The sequence below is a fragment of the Akebia trifoliata genome, unplaced genomic scaffold (assembly GCF_017979445.1).
Source record: "Akebia trifoliata isolate Shusen 1 unplaced genomic scaffold, ASM1797944v1 Contig00271, whole genome shotgun sequence".
Classification (NCBI taxonomy): domain Eukaryota; kingdom Viridiplantae; phylum Streptophyta; class Magnoliopsida; order Ranunculales; family Lardizabalaceae; genus Akebia; species Akebia trifoliata.
The window spans coordinates 35,037-50,293 of record NW_028236919.1 but is presented as its reverse complement, the minus strand read 5'-3'; the positions used below and the strand labels follow the sequence as shown (position 1 = coordinate 50,293).

The 15,257-nt window shown below is 35.4% G+C and overlaps 2 protein-coding genes across 2 annotated transcripts; one reads left to right on the top strand and one right to left on the bottom strand.

Annotated features, from left to right (window-relative positions):
• Positions 1 to 997: 997 nt before the first annotated feature.
• Positions 998 to 4,630, top strand: LOC147381770 (stomatal closure-related actin-binding protein 1-like). Its single transcript, XM_086429997.1, has 6 exons — positions 998 to 1,232; positions 2,644 to 2,760; positions 3,310 to 3,368; positions 3,555 to 3,689; positions 4,111 to 4,260; positions 4,330 to 4,630. Exons 1-6 carry the CDS (start codon positions 1,058 to 1,060, stop codon positions 4,372 to 4,374), a joined length of 681 nt encoding a protein of 226 aa, XP_086286123.1. The 5' UTR covers positions 998 to 1,057; the 3' UTR covers positions 4,375 to 4,630.
• Positions 4,631 to 9,167: 4,537 nt separating this feature from the next.
• LOC147381769 (agamous-like MADS-box protein AGL30) lies at positions 9,168 to 13,949 on the bottom strand. Its single transcript, XM_086429998.1, has 10 exons — positions 13,744 to 13,949; positions 12,207 to 12,266; positions 12,081 to 12,099; positions 11,900 to 11,955; positions 11,653 to 11,668; positions 11,498 to 11,559; positions 11,319 to 11,415; positions 10,088 to 10,135; positions 9,654 to 9,736; positions 9,168 to 9,561 (listed from the first exon to the last, which is right to left on the bottom strand). The coding sequence occupies exons 1-10, from the start codon at positions 13,926 to 13,928 to the stop codon at positions 9,423 to 9,425; spliced, it is 765 nt and encodes a 254-aa protein (XP_086286124.1). The 5' UTR covers positions 13,929 to 13,949; the 3' UTR covers positions 9,168 to 9,422.
• Between the last annotated feature and the right edge of the window lie 1,308 nt (positions 13,950 to 15,257).

The following is a 15,257-nucleotide window of genomic DNA, read 5'->3' as shown; positions in this document are numbered from 1 at the left end:
GTTTTGTTTTTGTTGCTTATCATGGGTATCCCATGCCCACCCTTCGGGTGAGACTAATCCCACGGTTGCACGCACCGCCCCCTTCGAAAGTCCTATGTGCAACTAGTGGAGTCGAGGGTCAACCGGACCTTGGAGGGTGGCCCCAAGGAATTCACTACTTTGTGGGGTTTAGAACACTTAACCTACCCCTCCTGAGGAGCTTATCAAGGCTCGGCTTGCCACTAGGCCAACCCCTTGGGGTTGTATAATGTGGATCACGCAAAATACCCATGGTATATCCACACAAGTATGGCATCATTTGTTGTTGAATCAAAGTGGTGAACACATGTACATCTTGAGAGTCAAAACTCCTTAAGTATGGGGATAATTAATGCATGAAACAATATATATCCTATTGGCAGTAATATTTTACCACATGTAATTTTTTTTATATATTTTTGTTAAGAATTATGATTGATATATAATACTTCATGTTGGTTTGACGTTAACTACTTCAATGATTGAGACAGTGACATCCTATTCCATATAGACTCTACATATGCCAGCCATTAAGTGAGATGCCCAGTCTCATCCTTAGCTTACCAAGTTTACAAGTAACTTAAAAAATATGTATCCTCTACACAAATCATTGTCCTCTTGTTTTCCTATAATGTTTCTTGATGACTTTCTTAGTCTCTCGAAAATGACGGAAATACCCCACATCAATGATTATGCGTGATCAATGAATAGCTTCTCATTAATTACTACTACTGGAATGTATAAATGAGGAAAATGGCTTTAAATAGCATGTATTTCTAAAACCTATCATGTGTTCCTTGAATCTATATCAGTGCACAAATTTTGCTCACAATGGAAGCATTTAATTGTTACTTTCCAGATTATTTTACATTTCTGTGAAATTCTTATTAATATCTCTGATGATTGTCATCTGAGATCTAATGGAGTTTCGTTTTAGATTTGCTCATCTTTGTAGAATATAATGGAAGTGCTGGATGATTGGTTTGTGCTGTGACTAGTTATTTGGACTAACTTCCTTTCCTATCCTTTTCAGCTGGCAATGAGCAGGAGGATGGAGGAAAATGAACCTCACTTGTTTGAGTTAGATGGTTCTGAAACTTTAGGTTCATATTTACGGATCATTCCTTGTAGTGATACGTCTCCAGATCTTTCAAAATGCTCTATTCAGTGGTATCGTGTATCTTCTGAGGGTGGCAAAAAAGAACTTATTTCAGGTGTGTGTGCATTTAACTTTATTAGTTGGGAAAATTCCCAAAAAAGTAGAGAAAAATTCCCAAAATAATAGACTATTCATTTTAATTCCAAAAACAGTGAATTGCCACTGTGGGAACTAAAACTTTGTAATTAAAGTTGGAAAAAGTTTCTATATTATAAAATAGTAAATATTTTCTTATTGAAAGGTTATCGAGGACTACAGCCTAAGATATAGACTACCAACTCCGTCCTTAAGGAGAATCTTACACGTCTTGGTTTAACTCTTCTCTAGACAACTCAACAAAACCAAAGCTATTAAGTAAGGAGGCGAACAGATCAGCAGCTCTGTTAGTCTCCCTATATACGGGAATGAAGGCTACTTCCTGAAATCTAGTAACTAACAGCAATTTTTGCCTTTTAAATTTCTGTAAACAGTTAACAAAATTGCACTTTATAAAACAATAAATTTGTTCCCCACTTTGAACAAAATGTTTTAATTCCGAAAATGGTAATTTATCATTTTCGGAATTAAAAGGAATAGTTTATTGTTTTGGGAATTTTTCAATTTTCAGCACATTTTTTGGTAAAACAGCCTTGTAATTTACATATGGTGGAATTTCTAGCAATGCTTGAGCTGGATTTACAATGTTTTCATTGTAGTTGGTTTCTTGCCTTTGTTTTTTGTACATGGTGACATTCTCCGCAGCCTCCAGTCCCTTTGATATTGTTCTAACCCTATGATATACACATTATCCTTTTTTGGAATGGGAACGAGAATGCTACTTTGGTGTGTACAATATGTGTCTTTGATAATGCTACCCCACATGCTGTCATCTTGAATCAACTAAAAGAGTCCAGTGCCCGGGACCTCCTGATTTGGCGCTTCCCACCTACAAAAGGATGGTTCTTGGAAAGAAACGAGCATATTTAACATCCCACAAATCCAAAATCTGTCTGTTCATTTTTGTAACTTCGACCTGAAAAGTATTGGGGTCACACTTTGAAGTCAGAGTACATTCCAGAATGTTTCTAATGCTCACTTTCAGACCTATAAATATTATTGGAACCTACTAATTTGTTTCTTCCCAAAGATGATTTATTGTCTTTAGTCACATATTCTTCTCGGCACTAGAAAGGGATATAGAGGCCTATTTACCACTTTGTGAGGAAGTAATGGTATGAAAAGTTTTATTCTTTTATTTGTACTCTCATCAATTTTAATGTTATCTGATACTTGGCTCGATTCAGTCTGCTTTTTGTGTTTTGTTATTCACTCCTTTTTACCACTAAGTGGGATGAAATTATTCCCGCACAATGCCTTACGCGTACCCATTTGCATTTGATTAGATTCCAGAGTTGCGTGCATCATAATTTGTTAGATATGCTTCCTCTAATTGAATTTGAACACTTTTTTCCACTTTCATCATCTAGGGGCCACAAAAATAGTTTATGCTCCGGAGCCTTTTGATGTTGGGCGAATCTTGCTAGCAGACATTGTTTCAGGTGATGAAAGAATCACAGTGACAACCACTGGTCCCGTAGATCCAGGTTTGGCTTGATCTTTGATTTCCGACATTATTTCTAATTATCGTTCTATGAACAAACTGTTATAACAAAGAGTCCAACTAGCCTTACTAAGTTAGTTAGGATTTCTCCCTTACTAGGGTCCTTGTAGCATCCATCCAAAGCCATGATCCAATGCTTCCGGGCAGTAGAGGACAAAATTCTATGAACTTCGAAAAAAAAATTCCAAAAAAAAGGTTATTTTTCACCGTTGTAATTCTGGAGTTGGGTGGAAGTTCAGTAGCCATCCATTTTCAAAACCTTAGATCAAGTCCAAAAGTTTTTTTTCTTTTTTTCTTTTTTGGATCTGAGTTTTCCATGAAATCTAGAGGGTTGTCGTGTTGGATTGCCAATGTGGTAATCCATTTGATCAAAACGACCCTTAGTAAGGCTTAAAATCTTACTATGTTAGTAAGGAAAGGCGTTTTTCTATAACAAACCTTTTACTTTCTCTTTAAGTATTTTGTGCTAATTGATTGTTTATTCTTGCTCTAATAATTAGTAAGGCAATGCTGATTCAATTATTTGTAACAGCTCCTGGATTGGGAACTTACGTAGAGTTGCTTGTGAGGAAACCTGACACTGAGTTCAACGTAGGTTATCTGATCCTTGGACCTTCCTCTAGTTCAGAAAGAAAATTAACCATCATGTAGTTAGTTAGGATTCTTGTGTAACTTTTCGTTTTATAATGGGCTTTTGGCTGACTACTGTGACTTTTATGTGCTTCCTTCAAATAATATTATGTTCTTATTCTTCATGTTTGTTTTGTTTCTTCACAGGTGGTTGTCACTCAGGCGGATGGATATGATAATCCATCACATTTTATTCATGTATTTCATGTTGGAAAGATGAGGATAAAGCTTTGTAAGGGAAGGATTACGAAGGCTAAAGAATCTTATTCTTCTTCAATGCAGGTAACTAACTATGGGATATGAGTTTTGTACAATGAAGATAATTAGGTCAAAAATCCAGAAAATGAGATAAATCTCCCATATGAGGACATGTAACCCATATAATCCAATGCTGATGCTCTTAGCTAGGCCAAGTTGCGACAAGAAGTAATAAACTTCTCCAATTGTCAAGATGGTCTTTCATCAACATAGCTATTAGTACAAAATGTTTTGATTTTTTCGTTCTCATCCTTATTCACCATAATGTGTTAAAGTTTTGTTTGTGTTTAATATAGAAGAGACATTTGTCTTTCTTATAGATTCAAGCCTTACCATTGAAACTCTGTATTTTAATTTTTTGCACTTATTTGGTAGATGAAGTATTTTTTTGAGGATAGCATTTCTGACTTCTTTTTTATGTAATTCTCTTCCTTGCAATCTCTAGCTGTGTGGAGTTAGAGGGGGTGGCAATGCTGCAGCCCAGGCATTGTTTTGGCAAGCAAATATGGGTGTTTCCTTTGTCTTAGCCTTTGAATCAGAACGAGAAAGGAATGCAGCTATTATGCTTGCTAGGAGATTTGCTTTCGACTGTAATGTAAGATTCTCTTCTTTCTGGTTTTTATTTATTTAACAAATTCAAAAACTAAGATTCTTAAAATGCCAGATCATGCTTGCCGGACCGGGTGATCGAGCTCCTTTGGGAACCTAACAAAGTCACATGGCCTCTCCTTCCCAAAATGTAAGTATGTTGAGGTTTCCTTAATTTGTGTATCTATAGGTTTGTAACAGTTAAAAAAAAAAAAAAAAAAGAATATGGCATTGTAATATTGTAAACTGGGCTTCCACCATTTCGGTTGCATCCCAGGATCAAGGCATGCTTTTTATTTGCCTTATTGTTTGTCTCTAACAACATTTTTTTTTAGCTCATATCTAAATTAGGGCCGTGTGCTGTTGGTTTGCTTACAGTGGTACGCTACTAGATTGATTGATATCTGACTAGCAATTTTTTCTGAGAATTTTTCATGTTGTTGAAGCTTGTCTTTATCATAGAAAAGCATACCATCTATTGCGACTGTTTTGCATTCTTTGACTGAAATTCAGAGGTTATCTGTTCCTATTTACAATGGATGCCTGCAATGCATGCAATTGCGAAACAAGTGTTTATTTTGATTTATACTGAAGCATTCCTTTGATAAGATTGATCAATGTGTTAATGGTTAATTTTGAGGTTCTGCCCCTTGACTTTAGTCTACCATAAGAGGGGCCTAACATTACCGAAATGCCTTTATTTTCAACATTTTTCCTCAAAATCCCTTAATTTTTTTAGCTGAAAAGCCCATCATTTTAAACCTCTTGAACGTCCAGACTACAAATTTTCACACTTCTTCAATCTCAATATTTTTTTCTTCAGCAGTCATTTTCTGTTAGTCTTTCATGGAAGATTTTGTTCATTTAGGATATGTCATCGTATTGAAAACCCAAGAGGGTATCTCTAATTTTCACCAAAGAGGTTGTGGTGGTTTTTTTTTTTTTTTGTGGGGGGGGGGGGGGGGGGGGGAGGGGGGGGAGGGACTCAAAGTTACCCTAAAAGGCCCAGCTATCCAGCTGTCAGAATTATTATTATTATTATTATTTTTTGCAAGAAAAGTAGCTACCCATTTCTTGGGTGAGGATGTAGATCTGGGATGATTATATGCATGTGTAAATTGCAAAACCTAAAATCTTATTACTTCAATTGTGGAAAGGCCTCATGATTCTAGGAAATTTGGGGGATGTGTGGGGAGCGTACAAACCAATTTTTTTCTTGATGGAAAGGGTCTCTAATTTGAATGTGTGTTCGGTTAATTTTGGAGCATGTAAACGCTAGGTACGTCAAGATGCAAGATCGTAAGCTACTTTAGTTGAGGAAAATCAAAATTTGGAAGAAGTCTATACCATTAATTGAATGAAAAACAAATAAAGTGAACAGGAAGACCATGGCAGCAAATCTGAACCTGAGAATAGGCAGAATAGGAATGGAATGGAGAAAAGAATCAGGCCCAAAAGGTCCTGGTCCATGCTTCAGGCAACAATCATGCATGAGGTCAAGATGTTTTCAGAATGTTGGTCGATCTTGTACATCATGAATTCAGCAATTATATGGATTAAAAGATGTGTCTTCAATGCCTCAAGCAGAATGGAGAAAATGATGTGAGAATAAATTGATTTGTGTTGCTTTAATGAAGCTTGTTTCAAGACTGTTTTCGATGTTTCTCTAGAATTACTCACTTATTATGGCCAATTTGTGAGATCAAAATATTAGTTGATGATGATTTTGGCGCTGTGGTTGTTCTAGTTTGGCAATCTTGATCATTTTCAAATGATTCAAAGTTACACTCAACTTTTGTTACGGGTAGGTGAGGATTGATAATGAGATCGCAAAAATCTGCATTGTAAGAGGTGGTTGTTTGGTTACATTTTAAAGAGACGTGGATGGCACTCACGTAAAATGTTTTGCTTGATGAGTGAGTTAAGATGGTAGGGGCCTTCAATGCAGTCTTGACTCCCAACTAGAATAATTGTGCAGGATGTTTGAATTTCTCATTTCCATGACTAGTTATGAGGGGGTCAGTTCAAACCCTTGGGTTGGTTGATGTTGGATTCCAAGATGACAGAAGATATTCTTGTTTGAGGTTTTACGAAAAATTTGGGTTCTCTGGAGGTTGGATTTGGCTTACTGGGAGATTCATATAGAGTATTTGATTTTTTTGGTGATGTTTAATGGGACACCCTTTGGTTAAGTCTTCTTTTGAGTAGATGCAAGACAGCCTACTTTTTCCAGGGTTATGTATTATAATTGAAGAAATGCTAAGCGAAGGATTGTTAGTTTGGGTCTAGATCAAAGCTCGAAAGTTCCAGTGGTCCAATAAGATGCCCCACTCCAAGCCATCTTTTTCGCAGATGATCTCCTTATCTTTGCTAGGGCTACAAGAATTGCTTTGAGAAACCTTAAGAAATTTCTTTCTTCCTATATAAAGTAGGTTCTAGTGTATTTTTTTATATAGGGATTCTAGCTAGCTATTTAGTAGGCTTTAGTCAATTTGTCTGATAGTAGGGTTTGTCTAACTTCCTCGGTGTGCATTTATTTTTGTGCAACACAATTGGAATGGTGAAGGTCCTCTAGTAGAGAAATTTTCTAATATTGAGGACATGCTAGCTTTAGAAGCTTTCTTTTGTGATAGTGGGAATGAAGAGTTAATTTGGTAAAGATTAAGGGGTATAAGTTGCTACAGAAGTGCTGAAATTTCATATTAGGCTGGGTCTATTGGAGTGGTTAGTTTTGAAGACAGCTCTTGGAGGTTTTTTTTCATCTTTGTTGGTGTAGGAATCCATCAAGAAGCATGGTTAAGGGGGTCGAAAATAAGAGTATATCTGGGGTCTCCATATTCCAACTAAGATGAAGGCATTTGTAAGGAAATTGCTTCATTCGACTTGTCTAATTGAGGTGTAGAAATGAAAAACGATTCCGGTTGTATCAAGGTTTTCGATGAGTTTCTAATTGATGAAAAATGTTCCATCTATTTTTAAAATTTCTAAGCGCAATGAGATTATTTAGGTAACGCTTTTGGAACTCGATCTATAAAATTGTCTTCGATTGTTATGCAATCTAGATGGTGCTCAGGAAGAGGTCTATATATTTTCTGTCCCTCAACTCACTTGGCAATGACATTTTCTCAAAGTCATCATGCACTCATTTGATTTCTTGATCATGATCACATTAGAATTTGTAAGCATTGGATTAATCAAGTGTCAATGGATTAAGTTGAGTGGTTTGTCAATAGAGATTGACTGGGCTATTTTTGATCAAGTGTTGATTTGACTATTTTGGCTTGACTGTGTGAATAAAGGGTTTGTGCTATGATATTGGGTTTTCTTTTGTTTTGGAACTATTTGCTCACAAGGTTAATTATGGTACTGATTAGGGATTGTGTTCCTTGAGCAGTGATTAATCCATGATTGTTTGATTGCTGCAGTAACATTATGTGAATTTGGAAAGTTGTGCAATTTTACCTAGGCAACGTTCAGGGTGGACTGTGGAGGAACAGATAATTTGATTTCTTTTCATTTTTTTTTTTCCTTTCTTTTTTCGAGAGATGATTTAAGGATCGATTGTTACTGGGACCTAATTCGTAACTTAATAGTCAGATTAAAAACAAGAATAAAAAATGAAGTAGATGAGAGAATGATCTGATTTGAGGCATTTCAGACCTAAACACTAATTAGAGATGGTCAATCTCTATTATGCAGTGTGACCTATTATATTATTGTAGTCTTTACTACTAATCTTTAGGTGCTTGACTTAGAGGTTTAATGATAGAAATGAGTCAGTAAGGGTTGATGATTGGTGTGGTGTGATGTAGAAATTGATGATTGATAATGATGTGAATAATCTTGAAAGGGGTGCAGAAACAATTGTATGAATGATAAGAATGAAAACTGGTGGTCTATGTTGGTTTTGTTGAAGTCGATGTGGGGTGATTTTATTGGTGTGAAGGTGATGTTAATTGATGGGAGAAGTAGCTTCAATTGGATTTGATGTGGGATGATGATCAAATCTGAATAGTTTTTTCCCTTTTGGTTTTTTGATGGCATGGTAATGTTGAACAAAGGGAAGTAGCAGTGAGGAGAGGAAGTCGGTTTGGAGTAGTGTTCTCATCTAATTAATAGTAATTTCTTTTGGGGAAGAGGCAAGGACCAAGGATGGTTTATGTTTATTCAAGAAAAGACGGGTACTGATTTAGCAGATCCCTTTACGCTAATGTGACTAACTATCAAGAAAAGACGAGTATTAACGGATCCCTTGTCCTTGCAAGGAAAGTGTTAGTGAGAGAAACTCCAATCGGGGACTTCAAATTGGCATTATCTTCATTTTGAAGACTCCAAAACACTTTTGAACTCCAACAGGTCTCTGACTTCAAATCATTATTCCTTCGTCTAAAACACTATTCACTCAGATAAAAAAAAAATGTAAAAAGGGACACAATAGGTATTCTGAAAAAGGTGAACAATGATAGAGATCCGCCTTCAAATCTTCTCTCCCCCCTCTGTATTTGAAGATGTGAACAGTGATAGAGGGGATATTTTCTATTTTGAAGGACAGTTGGAGTTTTCAGAAGCCTTACATCTCTAAATATAGAGATTTGAAGGAAGGTCGGAGTTGCTCTGATTATGCAAGAAAAGACAAGGACCGAGTTAATAGATCCCTTTATCATTGTACGGGTAAATGTGTTGATTTATGACTCAGGTAATGGACAAACAAATATTAGTTCAAAACAAATACAGAGCAATACTTAAAGCACAAAATACCTAAAAGCAAGTATAGACAAACAAAACCTATGTTTTTTTTTTTTTTTGATAAAAAACAATCCAACAAGTTAGACCATATTTACCAGTCATTCGATCTTTGATCGATTGGTTCCAAACCATCCATTTGGAGTGATGGATCATTATATATGTAATATATATGGTCATTGTCAAATCAAATTACTTTAAGCATTAATACTAACAGACTTAAGAAAGAGTTTTTGTGATATTCTTTAACAGGAAAAGAAATAGTTTAGTTAAACCAAATCAGTTCAAACAAACAATAGAATCCATAAGTTGCATAGACCAACTGTCATAACTAACAAACCAACTGAGTCTGAAAGAAGAAAACAATGAAATCATGGTGCGGTTTCTTCTCAAAAGGGGAAAGCCATGTAGCTTCCATACTTCACCTTAAACAGCTCCTGTTGTTGGTACAGAAGCAATATGGGAAGGAGATGGGTTCGGACCGACACGTAGAGTGAGATCGTACACACCCAACTGTTGGTTTGGATTTGTTCTTTGGGGAGGATTATTGAACACCTCAGCATTTCTGCAATAAAATTGTTACTTGCAGTGAGATGTTTATCAAACTTACCCTAGTTTTCCAAGAAAGTTAAAATAAACCCTCGGAATATGTCTGACCTGTTTGCTCTCACAAAGTTGAGACCTTGAGGTAAGCCCCTAGGTTCAATCCGATGACCAGCTACGCCAGGGAAGAGTTGTTCCTGTGAGGATATTGGCGAAAGATTTTTAAGTTGCATTTCTTTATTATTTTGTGAATGCTTTAAACCCTAGATCAGACCATGAAGACAAGAAAAAAAAACACACACGCCCTACATATTGGCATGAGTGATTCACTAACTCAGAAAGAATTTACAACTTGGAATTTATCCTTAGTTATATCTCCTTCAGATCTTCACAACCCTAAAATCCTAGGTTCCCTATGATTGCAACCTTAGTATAAATGTACAATACACCAACTTCTATAAGTAGATATAGAATATTTCAGTATTTTGGTTACTTGTTTAACTCCTATAAGTAGAAAAACAAGAATAATAAGAAGGAAATAATCTTGCCTGTTGAGCAGCAGATGCTCCAGTCCTTTCCATTTGAGTAAGTCGGTCCTGTCATAAGTTGATCATTGCAGTCAATTAGAAGCATCCAGATATACCATTGACCAATAAGTTATATTGGATTACTCCGAGGGCAGGTAATAATGTAAATTACATAAAAAAATGTTGAGAATCAATAATTAGAAAAGAGAAAATTTCTATTCTTATGTAATAAGGATGAACAACTTGATTAAATTTTTTGTCATTAAAATTAAACTTAAATAGAAACAGAGGGGAAGGTGCAGGAGAAGCAAAGGCAAGATTCTAATACCCCCCTAGCACCATTGCCAGTAGAGGAGTGAAGTTATGCCTTTGGAACTTGACTCAACACAGGGATCCCTTCTTAGGGAAGGAAAACACGTATGGCAGAATGGCTTCTTGAGAATTCGAAGACAAGCAAAAGGACGCTTTAACCCATTTGCCCACATATGCTTTGTGACAATTGGACATTTCTCTTCGATGGAACAAGAAACTACTAGCTCCCATGAGCTAATTGAGTGTGATACTCAATGTAAGATTTTGCTTGATTGAGTCAGGCCCATCTTGTGAATACGGCTTGACTCCGTTTTGGTTGCCCAAGTGTGGGTTGGGCAACTCACCATGTTCCGACCTTTTGAGGGGTCAGAAGGACAACGGGTGGGGGTTTGGCGTCCAATCTAGGTAAGAGACTGTACTTTTTCATTTTTGGTCGGGGCTATTCACCTTTAAACAGTAATGGATGTTAGAAACTTTTTTGGACAGACTAAAGATCTATAAGCAGGAAAACACACAGATGCATGCTACGAACATGAATTGATAGGCTGTGAAGTATTTAAAAGAAAAGAAAAGAAATACATTCACAGTTCATCCAATGTCTATATGGTTTCAGCCGATTTACTATGCTTAGAAGCAAGGAAGAAAATATTCCAAAATGAAAATTGCAACACTCTTTTCAAGTTTTTCTTCCGTGTTTTTTTTTTATCATAGTGGAGAAGTTTATTCTTCGCGAATGTAGCCACATCGATGAGATGAACCGCATGAGTAAGAAGAAATTATTCAACGTGCATTTGGTGTGAGATATAGAAGTGAATTACCGGTGCTCTATAAAACATGATGATTTCATTTGGTAGGGCACTTGTCATCCTATAAATTTTCGACATTGTTTTCACCAGTAATATTTAAATTCTATGTAAACGAGTATTTGCCTACAATGTACCTTCCGCGCTCGAACCAGACCAATAGAATTGATGAGCATTTGTTCCATTTCTTTGAGTAGGACTGGGTTATTAATGGTTTCAGGATTGGTCCAGTGGCTGCAAGTATTTTACCAATCACAATTATAATTAGGGTTTTGTTAACAAAGTTTTAAATTGAAGTTGCAAATAGAAGTGAGACCTCAATCGATTGTTGGCATAAAAAATTTGTGATCGCAGCTGCATCAACTTATCACGCAATTCCTGCCATAACCACGAAAAAAAAAAAAAAAGGAAATATTAATTATAACACATGAAGGACTTGAAAATTAAGGTTCGAGCCAGTAAGATACGTACTGCAATTTGTTGCATCCTGTTGAGAATATAGACATTAGAATAATTAGCCAACCAAAAAAAAGGCAGTTTAATTCATGATTAAATTAGAGAGATTTTACTGTCACACCAACTTTTATAAATGCCACCCAAGATGTGCTAATTCTTTGATGATTTACATGTGAATTGGGGTGGCGTTAGCAAAAGTTGGCATGACAATAGAATCTCTCTGAATTAACAAGAAATTATTGATCTAAGAAGAAAACATGACCTGAAAACCGAAGCGTCCATGTTGTCATGATCCTTTTCGAGCATCTTTTTCAAGATCTGCCATTAGAAAGACATCAAATACAACATTTATCCAAGAAACAGAAGCAAATAAGTACTCAATCTATCTTTAAAAGATCAAAATAATTTACAAAACAACATTAATGAAGTCCAAACAATCTTACTGTCAAAGAGTTCTTCACCCTGTTTCAAGAGAGGGAAGAAGGTCTTAGTATACTCATCTTCTTTGAAAAATAAAACTAATGTTTAAATAAAAATCTGGTTTTAATTGGAAGATAATAAGTTTTCACCTCTCCTTTCTGTCACCAGGGGTTGTCAATTCATACTTGGCAACAATTGAGTTTAAATCGCTGAAAATACAATAAGGATAAATTGGTTATTTCCATTGCGACTTATATAACAAGAATAATATTTATCAAAATCAGATTTTTCTAATTGAAAAAAATGTTTTTTAACAATGCGACTGTTGCCAATGTTGTTACCATAGTCCTTGTCCTATCTTAATTTTATAATAATCAATTTGTAATAGATGGATCTTAAATTATTATTTTAATACATTAAATGATAAGACCTTGAAAAACATTTAAGTGTAGAAAGTATTCGAGTGTTATACGATGCATAATAATGTGTACTACTTTGGTACACTCCAAATCATGTTCTTATTAGGATTAAGATTAGGATCCAACAACTATTCACTAATATCCAATCCAATGCTCAAGTCCAATACCCATTTGTCTTACTTTTATCAGTAAAATCAAGACCATGAATTCAACCAAAATCCTCAATCTTGAAAAACCATTGTTTTTACAAATGTCCCATGATCTGCCCCTTATATATAAACACACAGGGAAGTGTTCAGAGGTCCTAAAGAGAGTCAAACATTTTTCAAAATAGGGGTTAGAAGTTTTAGAATGAGATGATTTTTTGTGAGCATAATCTCTTTGGTGAAGAGATCATCCTCACCAAAAATCAGCTCATTTCGAAACTTCTAAACCTAGTTTACCAGTTAGAAGAATTGTAGACTGTCCGATTTTTGTAACCAAATTTCGATGGGGTTAGAAGTTTCATAATAGGCTGATTTTTGGTGATGTTTGGCTCTCTTTAGGGCCTCCGAACGCCACCCATATATATTGTAAGAAAAAAAATCCTTTAAAGCCCAAAATACCATTAAATCCTCGATGATCAACCTTATATTGAATCCACAATGATCAAGTTCCCAACTTTGAGCCACGGAATCTTGCATGATCAAAGTTCATCTTACCCATAAAACCCCATTTCATTTGTGGATTGAAATATATAAGTTTTTTTTTTTTTGTTTAGTCTAAATTGATCATGGTTTAAGTGAACGACTTGCTGTTCCTCTTCTACACAATGATCAGAAACCCATTTGAAAACAAAATTTTTTCCGTAACCTCTTGAGCAAGCAATTATTAGTTCATCCACAACATATTTGGACAAAGACAATAGATTTCAAGGAATTAGATTTTCATCAAATTCGTATTGATCGTTGACCTTCGTGAGGGTATTAGAGTATTATATGATTCACTATGATAGAAGGTATATTATAATACACTAAATCCTGTTCTTATTGGAATTGGGACCAATACTAAGATTATGATAGATTTTGATTAGATTAAGTTTATTTATATAGAAATCGCTTCTACTTCTGATTGTTCTCTTGAATTTTCTATATAACCATATTGGGGTTCCTGTTATCATAATTAAGAGAATCTATTCAATTTCTTTCTTCTTGAAGTAACTTAATTTTACATAAATTAGAAATAAAGAAAAAAAAATTCTATAAATACTTTCGATCAAGAAAATTACCTATTCGCTCCAAGGCAGAGGATTGGTTTCCCACCAGGAGTGAACATTAGGGCAAGGACATCAACGTTACACAGAATGGACACATCATTCACTTTGCTCATGATTCCGTGCTTGCGTTTCGTGAATGTGCTCTGCCTCACAAGCGCTGTCTCCAACCTCCGGATCTTAATCTTCGACCTTCCCATCTGAAAATTTATTGTTCTTTATATCCTTCAAAAACAATTTTTATTTTATTTTTTATATATGCAAAAATGATACTTGATGACATGGTGGGAAATTTTTTTATGAAAATCTAGGATAGAAGATAAATCTACTCCAACTAAATTGCTTAAAATGAAAAAACTTGACTTAGATGTTCACAAGAGAAGTAATAAGCAATTTAGCACAAAAAGAAAAAGCAAAAACAAAGAAAAAAAGAAAAAAAGAAGAGAAGTAATAAGCAAACACAAACATATGGGTTATTCCCTTTCTGATTGAAACCCTAAATACCCTACTGTACATGGACATGAAAGTAAGTCAGATCTGAATAAAAATGAGAACAAAAATAAATAAATAACCAAACTCCATTAGAACAGTCCAATCTATGAACAGATTTATGATATTCTAGTTTTGAAAAACATATGCTAGAGAAATGGAGGTTAATATTGCTAAAAAACCAAGCGATCATCGGTCTTTCTCCTCATATGCTCCTCAGTGACATTCTTCTGCCATTTTTTTTTTTTTTTTTCACAAGTGGGGATCTTTGAACTGAGTTTACATGCTAGAACAAGATCAAAGAAAGAGGACAGGAAAAAAAAATAAAAAATTCTTGCCTGGTTTTGCTCCGATCAAGCTGAACCCAATTCGGACTGCTGGGCAAGATTGTGGTGCTGCGTTCGGTAGAACAGCTCCTCTACCTCTTCTTATAACTTGGGAAAATCTGGTTTAACGCTCTATCCATTACTGTCATTGCCAGCTGAGTAAGCATTCACTGCATGCATGGGAAGGAAGAGAGAAAAAAAAACATTTGGTCAAACAGACGGTTGAGATAAGAGGAGAAACACAGATTTCCTATAGATCACTACTATCCTTCTAAGGATTAGTGTAAATTTTTTAGGGATACTATTTTCTTGGGAATCCCTAACATCTCAACCGTTTGTTTGATGGAGAGGCTTTAACCATGGTTTGAGACTAGTGCTTTCCTTCATTGAATAGGGGGTTATAACTAGAGTCGCGATCAAGAGCGATGTCCCGTTCTGATAACAACATATAGTGTCTACGTGGCAGGTTTGGTTGGAGATTAAACACATTGGGTTTCCTGCTTTAGAGAAAACGACTTGGTTAAAAGCCCAATGTGTTTTAAACTCCTACAAAAACATTCCACGTTGACATCGTATGTTGCTTTAGCAACATGACACCGTTCTGGATCATGATTCTTATAATTTGGTCCTGACTCTTATAATTAATGAGTTCATTAATTTTTCCATATTTAAGAAACTGAGCCCAGTTAGGATTTAAGTTAATGAGTCCAAAAC

Bases quoted from the DNA above. Each gene is read 5' to 3' on its own strand.
- LOC147381770 (XM_086429997.1), top strand. From the start codon at position 1,058: ATGAGCAGGAGGATGGAGGAAAATGAACCTCACTTGTTTGAGTTAGAT. The intron at 3,369-3,554 runs GTAGGTTATCTG...GTTTCTTCACAG, and splicing joins AACCTGACACTGAGTTCAAC to GTGGTTGTCACTCAGGCGGA. The intron at 4,261-4,329 runs GTAAGATTCTCT...TTAAAATGCCAG, and splicing joins GATTTGCTTTCGACTGTAAT to ATCATGCTTGCCGGACCGGG.
- LOC147381769 (XM_086429998.1), bottom strand. From the start codon at position 13,928: ATGGGAAGGTCGAAGATTAAGATCCGGAGGTTGGAGACAGCGCTTGTG. The intron at 12,267-13,743 runs GTAATTTTCTTG...TTGTATTTTCAG, and splicing joins CTCTGCCTTGGAGCGAATAG to CGATTTAAACTCAATTGTTG. The intron at 10,136-11,318 runs GTACATTGTAGG...AACTTATGACAG, and splicing joins GTCTGGTTCGAGCGCGGAAG to GACCGACTTACTCAAATGGA.